This window comes from Pipistrellus hanaki (assembly GCF_964339955.1).
Source record: "Pipistrellus hanaki genome assembly, chromosome: 9".
Lineage (NCBI taxonomy): Eukaryota > Metazoa > Chordata > Mammalia > Chiroptera > Vespertilionidae > Pipistrellus > Pipistrellus hanaki.
The window spans coordinates 59,103,147-59,122,301 of NC_140511.1; the positions used below are offsets into that span (position 1 = coordinate 59,103,147).

At 36.1% G+C, this 19,155-nt stretch overlaps 1 protein-coding gene and 1 long non-coding RNA gene across 3 annotated transcripts in view; one reads left to right on the forward strand and one right to left on the reverse strand.

Annotated features, from left to right (window-relative positions):
• Window positions 1–19,155, reverse strand: part of LOC311627276 — a 570,423-nt gene that overhangs the window by 241,421 nt on the left and 309,847 nt on the right. The gene's annotated exons all lie outside the window — the stretch shown is intronic.
• ANO3 (anoctamin 3) overlaps window positions 1–19,155 on the forward strand; it is a 189,120-nt gene that overhangs the window by 87,663 nt on the left and 82,302 nt on the right. For both annotated transcript variants that reach the window (XM_084893600.1, XM_084893601.1), the window contains 7 exons: window positions 174–274; window positions 4,939–4,983; window positions 7,829–7,960; window positions 11,147–11,253; window positions 12,081–12,136; window positions 14,834–14,955; window positions 17,481–17,615. In XM_084893600.1, the coding sequence (XP_084749726.1) occupies window positions 174–274; window positions 4,939–4,983; window positions 7,829–7,960; window positions 11,147–11,253; window positions 12,081–12,136; window positions 14,834–14,955; window positions 17,481–17,615 (698 nt within the window). The remainder of the gene's footprint in view (window positions 1–173; window positions 275–4,938; window positions 4,984–7,828; window positions 7,961–11,146; window positions 11,254–12,080; window positions 12,137–14,833; window positions 14,956–17,480; window positions 17,616–19,155) is intronic.

The following is a 19,155-nucleotide window of genomic DNA, read 5'->3' on the forward strand; positions in this document are numbered from 1 at the left end:
TTTAAGATTTTTATGCATTAAGAAGTTTTATTCATAAAAATTACTTTTAAATTAGTGAAAGTGTATACATGTATAGATAAGAGGACAATGCTCTTTTCTCTCCAATCAAATTGCCTCATAACATCACCCACTCTGATTCTCTATAATGGTGCCTGTCCTGCTGTCCTTTGCAGCCAGCTGTTGCGAATGCTGATATCATGTTTATTAAAATTCACATTCCATGGGACACGTTGTGCAAGTATGCAGAGAGGCTGAATATCAGGATGCCCTTCAGGTACTTTCTAATTTTATTTCATCTCTCTAAGTGTACATTAGGATTGGTCTAGACATTTTGCAAAACCTTAGGGCAATAAATGAAACCATTTCGACAAGGGAAATGCTTTTTCTTCCATAGGCTGGGTAATCTTGGACACTTTTTCTCTCTTCTGGTTTCTTTCTCTAATGTGGTTAACTTTCTGCTTCCTTAGATTCTTTATATCATTGCTCGGTGGACTTGCCTAGAGGGAGAGAAACATAATCATTTTCAAATTTTAACTGATAACATAATTCCCAAGATCAATCTCACTTCTTAGTTCATATGAGGAGATAGAACTCTTATTGTTTTTATGGAAGGAAGGCAATGTAAAATGCACCATCCTTATGTATACAAATGCAGTGTTCTTCTCTGGATATTGGTTAGCAAGAATCATCACTTAGATGCAATTCAATCAGATGGTTTCTTAGCTCTGTCCTTAGTATCAATGGAAAATAGTAATGAGATGCCTGCTCATTTCAAAGATTTTTCAGTCCTTCCTATAGGTAAGCAAATATTGAACAGACATGTTTTCTGATATTGTGTATCTTGTGTTATATGCAGAATGTTTCACATAACTTCCATCATTTCTCAAAATAAAATTCAACAGTTTTCCTACTATGCACAAAGTGTTAACTCACATTGAATATATGAACATTTACATTTATTCGGAACTCAATGTGCTTTATCAGCTGCTAAGAATGCTTTAAAAGGTCCACAGTATCAAGGTATCAATAAAACAGGCATCTAGATAATGAAAATGAAAGAACAGTAAGAGTGCAAGTCATAAATATAGAGGTATTTCTCATACCTGATAGCATGAAAAAGGCCAACTCTGTTAAGAGTTCTGGCATCCTTAAGTCTTAGGCTATTCAATTTTTTTAAAAATATATTTTATTGATTTTTTACAGAGAGGAAGGGAGAGAGACAGAGACCTAGAAAGGTCAATGAGAGAAACACCGACCAGCTGCCTCCTGCATACCCCCCACCGGGGATGTGCCTGCAACCAAGGCACATGCCCCCGAACCCGGGACCTTCCAGTCTGCAGACCAACGCTCTACCACTGAGCCAAACTGGTTTCGGCTATTCACTTTTTTTTTTTTTAAATGATATTATTGTTTTATTTCCTGGCAAGGGTGCATTTGAAATTAGAGTTCTGATACATCGAAGAAAGAAGTATAAAAACTGTAAAACCTATGCAGTTTACCATCTCTTTTTCTTGATGTTGTGTCTGAATTTTTTTTTTTTAATGTATTTTTAATGATTTCAAGGAAGAGGGGAGAGGGAGAAAGAGAACAAAACATCAATGCTGAGAGAGAATCATGGATTGGCTGCCTCCTGGATGCCCCCTACTGGAGCTCAAGCCCAATCTAGGCTTGTGCCCCAACTGGGAATTGAACCATGACCTCCTGGTTCAAAGGTTAACTCTCATCCGCTGAGCAATGCTAGTCCGACTGAAATTTTCATCTTTTATAATGTTTTTCAGAAAAATACTGTATTGTGAAACTTTTGGAAAGTGCCACTGAAATTCTCGTGATTTAATAATAATATATTAGAAAATATGCAACATTTCCCAAAGTGTTTCAAAGTGTACCACATGCTCTTAAGGAGAAAAAATATTCGGTGACCAAATATGCTTTGAGTTTCTGAGCTATACAATGTTCCTTCACGGTAGGAATTTTTTAGAGAACCTATTCTTATCCTTAGAGTTCCTCAAAGTCACCTGGGAAATTGTAAAAATTAAAGGTTCGTGGAACCGACACCAGAGTTCTGGTGTATTAAGTCTAGGATATGGTTGGGTATATACATATGAAACAAACATCTCAAATGATTCTGATACAGGTGAGAAAGAAATGACTCAGAGATTTTAATATATAGCAGCTATATACTTTTTATAAACTTCAAAAATCAGTTATATAGAGCAATATTTCCCAAATTTCCATCTGATAATGAGTTTTTAATAATTTTAATATGATGGTGTGCTTGGGAAAATAGCTGGAGAAATGCTGGAACACAGCATTCTTTAGAAATATCATTCCAGATCAGTTTAAATAATAGATACAGTATTAACTAAATTTTTTAGTAACTAATCACTCATATATGATACTCCTAAAATTTGGGATAGTTCTCAGCATCTAAAAAGAGAATGCTATTCAAGCATAAACTACATGACCAAGTGTTTTCATGATAGCCAATTCAGTTTCCAACTGTCAAGTGTTTCACATTTAAAAAAAAAATCTTTATATTTTTGTATTGATTTCTAAGAGAGAAAGGGAGAGGGAGAGAGAGATAGAAACATCAATGATGAGAGAGAATCATTGGCTGCCTCCTGCATGTCCCCTACTGGGGATCAAACACACAACCTGGGCATGTGCCCTGAACAGGAATGAAACCATGACCTCTTGGTTGATAGGTCGATGCTCAACCACTGAACCACAATGGCTAGGCAAGTGTTCTCACATTTAAGAACATATATACCCTCTTAAAATTAAAATATACAAGAATAGTACAGAACGGAATAGGAAAAATGCATATTTCTTTTTAAGGATTTATGCATAAAAATGTTACCTATCTTTGGCTAATCTATGTATTTATTCATTGTTGAAATATACATATTACATTCCACAAAGAAAAGCTGCAGATTTATTTAGAAAAATGATAATAGAATTATAAACCTGTCTGCAATTTTTTCAGTTAACTTATTGAATAAACATGAATTTTGAAAAATTTATCTACTTTTCAGCTTGAATGTATGTGCCGAATTGTATGTACTATATTTTCTAGCTAATTCTTTGCTTGATTATTTGTCCAAAGTAAATATGGCCTACATATCAGATTTAATGTTTTACAATTAACCAAGAATATTTCAGAGAATTAAAATAGTCTACATTTTCCAGTTTTTATTCTATCAGGAAGGACTTAATCTGTCTCCTCTATAGTCTAGAAATATCAAGTCCTGCTTTCATTATTTTTCTCTTGATTTAGAAATGTTTCCTATTCATTCTTAGCCTGCTTTCACATTAAAAGTGTCAAACATATTTTAGGATGATTCAGTCATCCTATATCTTCTCAGGGAGAGTTCCCAGATGGGGTGAACCTTCCATTTTTCCTCAAGCTTCTCCTCCCACAAATATTTTAAATATAGCAAATTTGGGGGAATACTGAAAAGTTATTAAGAACAATCTTCTCTTTCTACATAAAAGAACAATCTTCCTTTTTAATCATAATTAGGATTAAATTCAGATCACTTTTTGAATGTAAAAGATCCTTTACTCAAAAAATAAAATAACATAACATAAAAACATATAGGAAGCCCAATATGTAAAATAGATCAAAGTCGAATTATTCAGCTTGACAGGAGAATGGAATCCTGGGTCCCAGACCTGTGACTGCCCTCCTCACTCAGCCCTACTGTCATCTCCACATGTGGCCACCTGCCTCTGTGAAACACTCATTGAAAACAGTATTGAGATAATTATTTATGATTAATTTTGAGTGGTTGTTGTAATAGGTAGATCAATAGGTAGATAAACACTGCCGTGATGCAAGGTGTAAATTAGCAGACTCTTTTCAAGGGAAAAATAAAGTTCTGTACCCATATAGTACAGTCAATAAATGATCCTCAACGTGCAATTTATACTCCGGTGATTACCAAATTAGTTGCAGTTCCTGAATCTTAACAACATTTGATCTTGCTCCCATAACCATTTCATATGCTGTCCAGAATGCCGTGCCCCAAGTACTCACTCAGAGGACTCTTCCCACTCATGCTTCAAGATTCCCCACAGATAACCCATCCTCCGGGAAGGCTTCCCTGTCTCCTTTCTCCTCCCCCTACAGAAACCAATTGGGATCTCTTCCTGGGTACTTCCACAGCTCTCTCTGTTACCCTGCCTGGTCACACTTCATTGTAACTTCCACTTGTCTCCTCAATGGTAAAGGAAGCTCTTTGAGGGGAGAGACCCTCTTTATTTTCTAAATCTTTAAAGGTTATACTTTATTATTCCTTGCAAAATCAGAAATATTCATTACATATAGGTTTGTATAGATGGATGGATGGATGACTTCATATAACAAATGTTCCAGTTAATGTGCATTTTGTAGCAGAAGTGAAACCTTTAAAAAATAGAATGAAAAATCAGAATTCAAAAGTGATTTATTGATTTATAAAAGTGATTTTGCTGTTATTAACATAGATTCTGAAATTAAAACAATGTAAATTCAGAATTATTTCCACCTTTAAAAAATTGTATCTTTATTGTTGAAAGTTAATTACAGATGTTACCTTCCTCCCCGCCCCCGGCCCACCTCCCCGCCCCCCCCCCCCCCCCCCCCCGCCCCCAGCTTCCCCCAATGACCTCTTCTAGTCTGTCCTCTGCCCCAGGCCTTCCACATACTGTTGTCTGTGTCCACGGGTTTTGTATACATGCATATAAATTATTTGGTTACTCTTTTCCCACCCATCCACCCACCTCTGCCTTCTCTCTGAGATGCCACAGTCTGTCCTACTATACAGGCTGAGTTTATGTCTTCCTTAAGCATTTGAAAGTTGGAATATTGAAATGCTCAATACGATTGAATGTTGTCATTCACTGGTTTCACTATTTTCATTTGACTTTCCCCAGCTGATGTTTATTATTTTTCAGGAAAAGATCCTATTACACTGACCCACGGAGCAAATCAACGGGCAGGTTGGTGGGTGATGCCTGATTTGTTTATGACTACTTTGTTACTGAGGGGGAGGATAGAAATATATTCAATTACTCTTACCAGCAGTTGTAAATTTTAGAGGAAAAAACACACTTTATTGATTTATTAAAGAAGTATCAAAAATGACTTGTGCCAAATTTAACAATGTTCAAAAACAGGTAAAATTTTTTTTAATGCACCATTGACATTCTTGTAATCCTCACTTGACATAATTGCAATTATATCTCCCATTTTAGGAGATTTTAATTTTAGAAATAGTTATAAAACCAGATTTATAGGTAAATGTTGACCCAGTAGAGTAATAGAACAGACCCAATAGAGACTTTCTGGGTCAGTTGATCCAGATCTCTTATTTGACAGGTGGTAAAGGAAAGGCGATCATTCATAGCAATGAATCGCCATGCAGCACCTTTTGAATCAAAGACCTACTCTTATTCCACCACCTGAATCTGACTTTCTTATCCTAGCATTGAAAACAAACTTATTTTCAAGAGTGCTTCATCTCTTGCCTATTTGGATAACAGTAGCTATGGCAAAGGAATTAATCACACTGCAAGCCTGAAACAGAAGAAATTATCTCACCTGAATGCCTGACCCTATTTCACTAGAGGAAATGAGTTTGCCTTTGCTGATACTAAAACAAAAGACTCCTTACACTGGGCTGTTTTTTTTGCTCGTTGCAAAAGAATCAGTTAGCAAAAACAAAATGTGAATGTGTGGTAGAGTATGCTCTATTGAACAGTATTGCAGGATTACAAATCAGAATGACAGAAACCAGAAGCATATAGTGCAAATATCAGTCCATTTTAGGAAAAGATTCAGTAAATCTAGTTCTTTTACCAAGAAAATGGCTGAATATAATTTAGAACTTTACAATAGAAAAAAAATTCAGTTTTAAAATCGGGGAATATTGGTGTCTTTTAGATGTGATCAGGATTGGTAACAAGATAAGTAAGTCATGGGGGCGGGGGTGAAAGACTTAATATTAAGTAGTAAGGAAACCAGTATGCAAATCACTATTTTTAAAAACTATTGTTAATGATGATCTTCAGCCAAGTCCAATTTTTGTTGTCCAGCTAGCATGCTTGGATTTAGAATGGGCTTTGGTCATTGCCCTTGTTCCTATTTGGTCCTCCTCTATGTAGCAAATTTCCAAAGTTATTTTTGTATAACAAAGCCAAAGTCATTGGAATATTGTGATTTATAAATTTACAACTGCAGATTTTTCTTTCTTTTTTTTTTCTTTCTGCACGTGCCTGCTCAGTGATGGACATGTTGCTAAATGTCTGGGTTCATTTTCATGTGCTCTATTGAATTAGTGAGATTTTGCTGCTGTGTAATTAGTGAGTTTTCTGATAAACAGGCATATTTTTTTTTTTCAGAGACTTGCAGAAGGGTAAAATGATGCATGTTAAAGTAGCAACAGATGTCCATTTATGTGGTACTGTCTTAACTTAGTTTTAGCATAAATGTGTTTAGAATGGCTAATAAATCTGTGTATATTAAATCCTAAAGAACCATTTTATCTTTTATAATATTTTATTGTTTTTTGTTTGTTTGTTTGTTTGTTTGTTTGTTTGTTTGTTTTAGCGGGAGGAAGGGAGAGAAAGAGAGAGGAAGAGAAACATATAGGTGCAAGAGAAACATCTACTGGTTGCCTCTTGCACACACCTAGACAGGATTGAGCCCACAACCTTAGTATGTGCCCTGACCAAATCCAACCTCTTGGTGTACAGGACAAAGTTCTAACCACCCAAGTACACATTTTTAGTGCACAACATTTTTAGTGGTCAGAAAAAAATTTTTTTTTTTTTTATATTTTTGGTCAAATTTAAAACTAACCTAGAAAAATGAAAACTATACTGTGGGTCCTAAGTTTTATTATCCTTTGTATTTTTTTTCTTTCATGAAATGAAAATTCAGTTATCAGTTATTTCAAATGGTTATTAAATTTCTTTAAGCATTACCCTAGTCAAACCTCTTTACAATATATTTTTACAATTTTTTTTTCTATGTTCCTTTACTTTGTGGATGCATATGGGGTAGGGAACTAATAAATAGAAAAGGTGATTATGAAACTATATTACATATTAAACTGAAAAAAGAATATCATGGAATTTGCTTTAATTTAGACTTTCAATTGAGAAAATAAATGATCTTGATTTTTTTTAAAAATACCTTTGGGAAAGAAAATTAAGATGTGTGTGTGTTTGGGTGGCTGGCGGTGATCATCATTGTTACAAAATTACAAAACCAATTTGTGGATACTTCAAAAGAGGGGGGAAATCAATCATGTACACTACGATTCAATTGTGCTTATTCTTTCTTGAAGTTGGAAAGGTGTTTTGTGTAATAAAAATATTTTAGCCAATAAATATGAGGGGATAATTAATGTACAGTCACTTATCTAGCTTTTGAAGTTCATCATTTCTCCAGACAGGCTGATAGCAATAGTTATAGTTTTATTATTGCTGCTATTTATCATCTGGCAATGCACTTTCACATTCAATTAATAAAGCATCTTCACAATGACCCTTCAGGGCAGCAGAACACATTGTGGGTTTTCTGAAAAAGGCATCTGATAAACTCTGTCGTCACTGCTCCCCTCCATCCATGCCTCATCCCCCAACCTTCGCAGCTGGTGTGGTACAGTTGGGGCTCTGACCAAGTTCTTTTGATCTTTTAATTCAGATTTCTTTCCTGCATGTGTGTGGTTGTGTCAGTGTGTTTATGTCTTTTGGGAACTCATTTTTGGAATAGCAGTGGAAGGTAGGCATTACTCTGGAATGCAACCTAATCTAATTCTAAAATGTGGCTTTGTTCCAGTATGCACAATTATTTTAGAAGACTCAAAAAGTGGATGTCCCAAAACCCAATGGTTCTAGACAAGTCAGCTTTTCCAGACCTGGAGGAGTCAGACTGCTACACTGGCCCCTTCAGCCGTGCGCGGATTCACCAGTGAGTCCCCATCTGTTTTCTCCCATGACCCGCCTTGATATCTGTCATTATTTGGAAGTTGTTGATGGAATAAACATAGCTGGGACCAGTTCCATGTTTTCCAAAAAAGTCAAAGCATGTATCATTTTTTTAAAATGCATACTTAGAATAAAACTCAGTGAACATGATTAATTAATTATCAACTCTGTTGTAGAGACATTCCAGTAATGAATGATTAATTGTAAACTCCTGGATTGAGCTAGCTCCCAATTCTCTCAAAATAATTATTATGGTAGTAAGTCACTCAGTTAAAGTAACAAAAATGATGATGATAATAACAGAATTACTATTAAATAACATCCTTGAATAATGGATTTTTCTAATTAAATTATATTTGTAATTATACTTAATTGTATATAATTAATTTAATCCATTGTGTAATTTTATTAAAGTAAGGTGAATAAGAAATTTTTAGCAATTTTTACAAGCCTATCTATTTGTCTATCTACCAACATATCTCTACTCATTAATTTATTCAATTATTAAGTTTCAACATGACACAGAATGAGGTTATGATACAGTCCCTGCTTTCACGGTTCTTCCAGGCTACTGGGTCAAACAAAAATCTTAAGTTAATAATTAAACACAATAGTATACATAAAGATGGAGAAATGCACAGAATGCAGTAGGTCAATAGCTGCAAGGTCAATTTGCTATATAAAGTTTTGGACTGACATCTTCTGGGATGTAGGATATTGTGAGGGGCAGGATGAACCAGAATTCCTGGCCACCAAACATGTAACAGAACCAGTAATCAATGGGAAATACTGCTTTCCAAATATGTATGTTATTATTTACTCCAGAGGCAGATTTAGGAGCATTCTTTTTAATTCCAGCTAAGAAGTGGAGGAAGCAGTGTAAATTCAAATAAATTCCAAATTTAGAAAGACATTGTACTTTTAGCTTTTTGCCTTGTTTTTTCATGTTCTATGATACAAAAATCAAAACAACAACAAAAAGTCTGCTATTTCTCTTTCTACCTGAGAAACTAAGGTGATCTTTGAAAAATCTCAATCAGATCATGAAACTTGGGGGTGCTTAATACCACCCCCAATGGCCTCCCATTTACACTTATCATAAAATGCAAATTCTTACCATGTGATCATGTATGCTGTGATCTCTGTCCAACACTATCACCTTATCTTCTATAATTTCCACACCATTTCCTGACTTTAGGGCTACCCATCAGAAGCTCCACCTAAATTCTATCTTAGAGTCTTTGTTCTTGCTGTTCTCCTTGCTAAGATGCTCTTCTCTCTGATCTTCACATGGACTATCCCTTCTTACCATTCAGTTGTCACTCAAAAGTCATCAGCTCAGAGAGACCTTCTCTGAAAATCATATCTATAGTCCCTTTGCCCCAGTCATTCTCTATGCCATTAGGCAGTTTTATTTTTCTTCGTAGCAACTTCTGAAGGTATATAACTGATTTATTTACTGATATATTATATGTTTCCTTTCTTTGTAATGTAACTTCATAGAGAAGGAATTTATCTGCTAAAGAAATATTTGTTCAGGGAATTCTGAATCAAATCTGATGATTAAATATTTGGTGGATATTCCTTTTGATTCTTATCATTAACAGGACACAGAACTGTTAACTCGGTGCACCTAAGTACAAAAATAAAAAGCACAGTATCAGAATATTGGAGGGACTAGGGCAGAGTAAAAGTAATGCATTAGGAAAGACAAGTGAAATGCACATTTAAAAAAATATATATCTTATTGATTTTGTACAGAGAGGAAGGGAGAGAGAGTTAGAAGCATCGATGAGAGTCATCAATCAGTTGCCTCTTGCACACCCCCTACTGGGGATATGCCCGCAACCAAGGTACATGCCCTTGACCGGAATCAAACCCAGGTCCCTTCAGTCCCCAAGCTGATGCTCTATTCATTGAGCTAAACCGGTTTTGGTGAAATGCACATTTTTGTAAGAGAGGGAGAAGCTACATCCAGAGGAGATGACCCAGGAAGCTTTTATGAAATGCTAGTTCTTTTCAAGCCACTAAAAATGTGGAGGGAGGTGGTGAGAGGTAGGGGAACATATATGAGAATCAGAGCAAAATCTCAAGGTAAAAAAGGATGGGAGTCTGAGGTGATAAGTTCTACACTTTGACAGACTAACAGATATAAGAAGCCAGAGCTATAAGAAGTAAGACCAATGGGTGGTTGAAATGCAAGAATAGAGAGCCTCCTAGGAAAATAGTATTGGAGAGCTGCTGACAGGTTATAGTAGGAGCCTTCTAAGGGTCAGAGCTGTACATTAAAAATCAGGAGATAAATTGCATGGCTGATCAGGGGTAAAGAGGGCATTCTTTTCATAACCTAGCAAAGAGGCTATGAAACCCAGAGCAAGATGTGTATGGAAACCAAGAGAGACTCAGTTTAGTTATAAAATTTACTTTGGCAACTATTTGAATATACAATAGATGAAAAGATCAAGGATCATAAAAAAACCAATACTTTAGACCTAAGAGTCTGAGAAAATGGTTGTTCACAAAAAAAAGCACCTAGAAACAAAAATTGTCAGCAGTTGAGTGAGGACTGGGACACTTCCATTTTTTTTGAGACTCCCAGGATATCATAAAGTAAATGCTAAAACAGACCCTTCCCTTCCTTTCCTCTTGCAATCGCCCTTTTGCTCTTTTCATCACTGACTCTTAAGTCGTTTCTCCTGGCAACTCTCCCTTTGTAGAGACAGAATAGGGCATGAAGGGAAGGAAGGGCTATTGCTTGCCGCTAATGTTTTATAAACAAAAAAAGCTAGCTTGGAAAGTGTGGCATGGGGAGTTACATGAATTTTTAATGTGCTCTGTTTGGAATTACATTGCATAATTAAAGTAGATGGGGGCCCATGGAAACTGTTCTCTCCTCGTTCAATGCCAAACAACTAATATGAGGACATCCAGGCTTTCTTATAAACCAAACGATGTTAAAATGTATATCATAAAATGCTCTGTATGATTTATGTTTATTTTTCTCCACCGATTGATTTTTTTAAGAAGGTGGTTTCTCTTCTGATTTACTCTACTTCGCATGCATTAGTTTAAAGGAGAAAGCATATGGACGACTTCCCAGGAAGTTGTTGCATTTGTTGGATTCTGTGCTCTGCCCTGAATACTAAAACGGATCCCCTTATCTTAACAGCTTCATAATAAACAATAAGGACACTTTCTTCAGCAATGCTACTCGAAGCAGGATAGTCTACCACATGCTTCAGCACACCAAATATGAAAATGGAATATCAAAAGTGGGTAAGAACACGAATGAAAAAATGTAGATAAAGTCGAATTTGCTGTCACTGATAGTACCCAGAAATATTTGACTGAAGTTTTGCCTTCATGCATTAAATATGGATATAGAACACATTGAGCACAAACTAAACATTCTGTTTTTTAGCCTTTCAATAAAACAAACTCTTTGAAGAACATTTGGCCATATGTATCAAAATGCCAACTGTGCAAACACTTTAGAACAGTAATTGTATTCTTGAAATGTATTTCAAGGAAACAATCAGACTTTTAATAACAATATACAAAGACCTTTGTTCATTGTGGTTTTGCAATAGAACAAAAAAATATATACATTAACTGTCCATCATTAGGAATTGACAAATAAATCAGGCTACATCCACATAATACATCTATTAAAATGAATAATTCAAAGATTTTGCAACACTAATAAGTATTATTTTGAGATATTTTAAGAGGTAGGAAATTCCTCCAATTTTTGTAATAATTTTTTTTTTTTTTTAGTAAAAACAAAAGTTGCTCTAGGCTCATGTGATCCCGTGTGAGTCGATATTAATACCCTCCCCCCCAATTTCATGATGCAATAAAGTGAAAATATTAGGTTGGCACCCTACAAATTTCCATATATTAATATTGTAAGGACAGAATTTGACTCTTAGCATTAGTCTCTTTCATAGCCTCACAGTCCTTATAGGTGATGTTGTTATGGAAAGCATTTGGGTTATTTTCAGCTTTCAAATTAACTTAACGTTCAAAGTATATGTATGTTGCTGCAGAAGGAAATCTTCATTTAAACAAACTCAAGAACTGTTGATTTCTTTTCTTTTCAGGTATCTGTAAGCTGATAAACAATGGCTCATATATAGCAGCTTTTCCCCCTCATGAGGTAATTTTAAAATATAATTTCCATTAAAAAATGTTTTCATGCTCAATGCTTGATCCATTTATTTTATTTTATTTAAATCTGGCTTCCCTCTCCCAGGACAATTCATTCAGAGACTGGCTCTGGTCTTTTCTGAAACCCCCATTCTATTTTGTCTCTACACTGGCTCCCCTGCCCAGAACCATCAGGAACCCCAGCCTTGGAGGCAACTCATGGACTTTGCTTGGCCGCTCTGGCTGCTACCGTCTACTCCAACACAGAGATCATTTGGGAACCACACCACTCCCAAACAGGGCAGATCCCTGGTTCGTGCAAACTGCTTTGGGATACCTGAAAATCAAACACAAGCCCACAAAAAACCCTACAGCCATTATATACTTTATTCTCTGTGTGATTATTACCTCTCTACCAGTTTTAAGTAGGAGAGCCTGTTCAAACTACGGTGGGCTTAGCCTGCTGAGTCATGAATTAAATTTGAATTAGTTTTAACCCTCTCCTCACACACCCATATATACACACTGTATTAATTTTAAGGCAATTGTGCACTTTTATATAAGAATGGGGTCATTAGAGGCTTCACTTAAGCTCTTTCAGAACTAGTCACTCTTCTAAGGACAAAGGATGCAGACTTACAACCTTTGCCTGAGGGATCCCTGTGCCTGAGGAATTCACAGTACAGTACAACTCATGACAGATAAAATGTGTTGAGTACTTAATACTTGGCACTGAGCTAAATGTCTTTTATGGGTCATCTCATTCAATCCTTGCAGAAAATCTTTGAGATAGACAATTATTTTCACTCTATTTTATAAATGTCATTGAGGCATAGAAATGTTATATATCAAAGGTACAGTTTTGAGCCTGGGAAGCCAGACTCCATTTTCTCTCAATGATGGTAAAGTTACTGTGTTTATTAACAGACCTTAGATTCCAAACAGTAAAGTCTAGTTTACTTTAAGTTAAAAGGAAACTCATTGGTTTAAAAAGGAATTTAAGCCCTGCTGGTATGGGTCAGTGGGTTGGGCATCATCTTGCACCAAGGGGATACCAGGTTTTTTTTTTATGGCTTTTTTTTCCTTTTTTTTCCTTTTTTTTTTAATTCTTGATTGTTGAAAGTATTATATATGACCCTTTTTCCCCCATTGTCCTTTCTACCAGTCTGCTCATGTCCCCCAGTCCTGGCCTTTACCACCCCCCATTGTCTGTGTCCATTGATTATGCTTATATACATACAAGTTCTTTGGTTGATCTCTTACTCCTGCCTCCTCTCATTCCCCCCAACCACAGTCCATCCTCACTTCTTCCCTCTGAGGTGTGATGGTCTGTTCAATGCTTCTGTCTCTCAATCTATTTTTGTTCATTAATTTATGTTGTTCATTATATTTCACAAATGAATGAGGTCATGTGATACTTATCCTTCTCTGACTGGCTTATTTCGCTTAGCATAATTCCTCCAGGTCTATCCATGCTGTTGTAAATGGTAAGAGTTCTTTCTTTTTCACAGCAGCATGGTATTCTATTGTATAGATCTACCACAGTTTTTTTAATCCACTAATTTGCTGATGGGCACTTAGCCTGTTTCCAAATCTAAACTATTGTAAATTGTGCTGCTTTGAACATAGGTGTGTGTATGTTCTTTCTGATTGGTGTTTGACTTCTTGGGACATAGTCCTAGGAGTGGGATTACTAGGTCAAATGGGAGTTCCATTTTTAATTTTTTGAGGGAACTCCATACTGTTTTCCACAAAGGCTGCACCAGTCTGCATTCCCACTAGCAGTGTACGAGAGTTGAGGATTCCCATTTCTCCACATCCTAGCAAGCATTTATTTGTTAATTTGTTGATGATAGTCATTATGACAGGTGTGAGCTGGTACCTCATGTCACTTTGTTTTGCATTGCTTGGATGATTAGTGATTTTGAGCATTTTTTCACATGTCTCTTGGCTTTCTGTACATCTGCTTTCAAGAAGTATCCATTTAGGTCCTATGCCCATTTTTTTATTGGATTATTTATCTTCCTTTTGTTAAGTTGTACAAGTTCCTTATAAATTTTAGAGATCAAACCCTTATTGGAGATAATATTGGCAAATATATTCTTCCATCCAGTGGGCTTTCTTGTTGTTTTTTAATAGTTTCTTTTGCTGTGCAGAAACTTTTTATTTTTATGTAGTCCCATTTATTTATTTTCTCTTTAGTTTCCATTTTCCTAGGAGATTTGTCAGTAAACAAATTGCTTTGACATCTGTTTGATATTTTACTGCCTGTGGATTCCTCCTAAGATTTTTATGGTTTCCTGTCTTACATTTAAGTCTTTTGATTCCTGGTCAGGGCACAGGCCTAAGTTGTGGCCTTATTCCCGGGTTGGGGATATGTAGGAGGCAGCCAATTGATGTTATGTTCTCCTATCAATGTTTCTCTTTCCTCCCTTCCTCTCTCTCTAAAAATCAGTAAACTATTCTTTTTTAAGAAAAAGAATTTAACAAAGAATTTTTAAGGAGCTATCAGAATATTTTTAATGAGGGAGAGATATGTAAAGCCATCATCATTCCAGAGATGAGCTAAATACACAATTTCTTAAGCTTTCAATAAATTATTAAATAATTCTCTATTGGAAAAAAGGAAAAAAAAAAAACAATTACTGTGTAGTTCAAACTCCAGTAAGAGAATGGGTATGGATTTATCTTATTTCTTCTGTTTCAGGGAGCCTACAAGAGTAGCCAGCCCATCAAAACCCATGGACCTCAGAATAACAGACATCTATTATACGAGCGCTGGGCACGCTGGGGAATGTGGTACAAGCACCAGCCCCTGGATTTAATCAGGTACTGGGGATGGATCAATATGGAAGATATATGTTGTTTTATTGTCATTTTCTTATATTGGAAACTATTTTTTTTTACCCATCAAATTATCTGTACTGATGCAATCAGAAAAAAAAAAATAAGCTACTATGGGTCTTTTCAATAAAAGGAATTTAATTTAGGAAATTGGTTACACAGGAGGGAAAGCTGAGGAATCAAACAGGAATGATAAGACAAGCAGAGATTTACAACGGTAGGAGATTGCTAATTACCCTCAAGCTGAAGGGGAAATAGAACGAAGTATATTTCAGTGCATAAAACTTAGACTGTGCAACTCATGATTTAACTACCTGTAACAAAGTATAAGTGTAGGGAGTAGAGCTATGATGAAGCCATGGCTGCTCTGGAGACTGCACTGAGGACAACCACAAGAGCAGAAAAGTTCCTGGCTTCTCCCTTCCTTCCACCTTGGTGTCTCCCGTGCTTCCTGACCCCCAACTTAACATGGAGCAATTTATGAGGGAACCTGTGTAATCTACTTCCCTGTGAAAGCAAATTAAATCAAAACCAAGAAAGCAGAAAATGGTTTTGAAAGCAAAGAAGAAAATGACCAACAAAGCATCTACTAGTATGCATATACTTATCTTTCAACCAAGACTCAGTATCTATTCTATTCCAGGAAGTTTATCCTAGTGAATAATTATCCTCAACTTGTATTAGCCTTGAAATACTGTGTCATTATTTATGATTTATTTTATTTTGATGTAACTCAGGTAAATATATGTACTCCTGTCAAATAATATTGTTACCTCTTATTTAACTCTTATTTAACCTTTAACAATGTGAAGTTTAAAATATCAATATAATAATGTCTCTATAAGGGGTCCATCTGTGTAGTGTTCTATAATTATTATAAAGATATTCTTATATATTAGTAACATATTAGTAAAACTCCCACCTTCAAAGGCACAAAGCCCTATTGTTATTAAAATAATCTTCTGTTTCAAAGTAGAGCATAAAAATCTATAATAATAAAAGTATAATATGCTAATTAGACCAGACATCCTCCGGACAATCTTCCAACGGAAGCTGGGGCTGTGAGGGAGGCCAGGTTCCGGTGACTGCCAGCGGAGGGAAACCGGGTCCCAGGTGCCAGAGGGAAGCTGGTGCTGGCCGCTGGGGGAAGGAAGGCCTCCTCTTGCATGAATCTCATTTATAGGGCTCTAGTATTGTATAAAAATGTTGTATATTGTATAAAAATGAATAGACTATTGGTCCATGTCTCCTAGGAGAAATAAATGGACAAAACCATTAAAATATTAGATAACTGATGCTTAAAGGAGGATGACCTGATGTTCACACTTGCTAGAATATACACAAGTTTTAGTTGGCACAATATAGAAAATGTAGTAGAAAAGCAGTAATTTTCAGAAAGACAAGTCTTGTTAAAAAAAAAAAAATAACAAGATAATTTTCTTCCCAGCAAGAATCACTGCCCAAATGAACTATAAAACAACAGTCTTTAAAACTACTGCTGGGGGAAAAAAGCTGTGTGTTAGGTAACCATTTTTAGAAAATGGGGACCAAATAGTAGGAGAGAATTAAAAAAAAAAAAAAAAGTTTATCTCTTACCAGAGCTTTAGAAATGGTGTAACAGTTTATATTGACAGTAGACTTGGTGATGAAAGAGCAATTGAGTAATTTTTAGAACCACAGTATTCTTCAGCCATTTCCACATAAATGGTATTCATCAGTTGAAGGGAAATAAAATACATTGATTCCCTTATCTTCATTTGATCCTTCCTATAGTAAGAGCTAGTAAAACAAGACATGGTCCACTTCTCAGCAGCTTTCAGGCATGGGAAGGGGAAAAAATGGAGGAGTGCTGGGTCAGTGCCATGCCGTTTATAAATTCAGGACACAGAAACATGGCTGAGGGCGGGACATCTAACCCAGGGATGGAGTGGAAGTCAGTGATATAAAGTGAATGGTAAGCACAAGCCAGGCACAGGATAAAGGTAAAATGTAATATTCCAAAGCATGAACCAAGAAAAGAACCATGTGCTGCTGGAACTGCAGACTTGAACTTTGTTGAGGAAGATGTGACATAATTAACTGTGCAGATTGTCTGCAGCATCAGGGAGTCTGGCCAAGGGTGCTGATGGGGACTGAAATTGTTTCTGCCCTCCCCATCCACCTACAGAGGAGACTTCTCTCTAATTTATGCGAGAGCAATATGGTGTGGCACAGATATGTGTGTGGAAAACAAAAAGGGATTCTTCTAGGAGGATGGACAAAAGCAAGAATTTGCTTGCAAAAAGCTTTATGAACCATATTAAGTTTTACACAGAAATAAATATATTTTATAAAATTATTAGGTCACAATGTTTAAAGATAAACAATTTCACCATTATTAGAATCATTAGCAACCATGAATATTAGGATAACCCAGCTGGAGCTGCCAGGGGACTGAGCTGGAAGCCACAAGTGACGAGGTGTAGTGTCACTTATGTTGCCTTAAGCTAACAATTTGCTTTCTCATGCAGGCTGTATTTTGGTGAGAAGATTGGGCTATACTTTGCGTGGCTGGGATGGTATACTGGAATGCTGATTCCTGCAGCACTCGTTGGCTTGTGTGTTTTCTTCTATGGAATATTTACAATGAACGCAAGTCAAGTAAGGTAAGCTACTAGTAGACTTGTTGAAAATTGTTGGCCTTTCTTCTGATTGGACAAAAGCTTTATGATAATAATGACTATAAAAACAAGAGATGGTATTTTATTTATTTGCTGTTTTTGTCAGGTTTTGTTTTTTGTTTTTGTTTCTTTTTGGTAGGGGAGCATCACAATAAAAAAAGTAATTCCTCTACTATTGTTAACGGTAGGTTGCCCTCCTGTGGGCTTCTCAGAATTCCCTGAGGCCTCCCTGGGAGGATGGGGTATCATGGAAAGCTTTATTGATGATGTAAAATTAAGGGGGTTTCTTCCATGGTCCCATTTCCCTGTGTCTCAGCCTTATTTTCAGCAGAGCTAGGATTGAAGTCACTGCCCAGAGTTTCCACTCCATATTAAAGCTCATTTGGCCAGGTTAGCTTGTGTTCCCAGCTGCAGTCCATTGTGTTTGGGGTCTACATGAGCTAAGGGCCACACATCTACTAAGGTCACATGGTATGCTAACCCACATGCCAGTGCGGGTCATGCAGCAAAGGAGCAAGAGCACAAGAGATCAGGAGCAGAACAAGAGAGACAGAATTCTTAGTCTGAGGATTTTAACTTTCCAAGAGTTCGCATGCTTGCAGTGGCTCTAGCCCCTAGCCAAGTATCTTTTTCCCAGGTCAAACTCACAGGCAAAAGCACCTTCCATGCATCACTTTATTGCACATGCACCCATCTATCTCTTCTTTGGATTTCTTACCCCAGTGATCTGCAGGGAATAGACAGATGGTTCCCTGGGGAGCATGAAGTTTTAGCTTCCTGGTGAAGCTTCTCAGATGACCATGCTTATAATGTCTGGCCATCCCTTTGCTTTCTTTCTATTATTAATATTAGCTAGCTAATTATGACAATAACATTGTTATATGAAAATTATTTTTGCATAAGCCCTAATATTATTTCTGTGTATGTCAAATTTTTCTTTCTGGTATATGCCACATAACAATTCAATAATGCAGTAGACAGTTACATAATTTCTATTTGCATAGCATTTGGAAGTCTTGAATGCCCTCTCAAAGCATTAATTCAAATAATTGTATAGTTACAATCCTTTTAACACTTACAGTATACAAAGACCTTCCAAATATGTTGTTTCATTTCACATACCCTTTTCTGTCATCCTTTGAGGTGAGTATTCCTTTTTGTTGATGAGGGAATCTTATATACTTAAAGATGACTAAACAAAATATTCATCCCACATAAGCCTTTCTCTAAGCAACCTGCTCTCCTGAGAACAGAAAGTTGCTTTCTACTCTCTTCTTATTCTCTAGGAATAGATATTGTAGTATTTTTGCATTAACTTAAGGTATCAAGATAGCAGTGAAATAAGGTTGTGCAAAAATCACACATTTATCAGAATAATGATTCTTTTGTTAAAATTGAATGATCCAAGATTTGGATATAGGATCAGTACATTATTATTCAGCAGAGGCAACAGCCACCCTGGCACCAAACACTCTCAATAGCATGTTCTTCTTCATATATCACAAGGATATCATTAAATTTAATA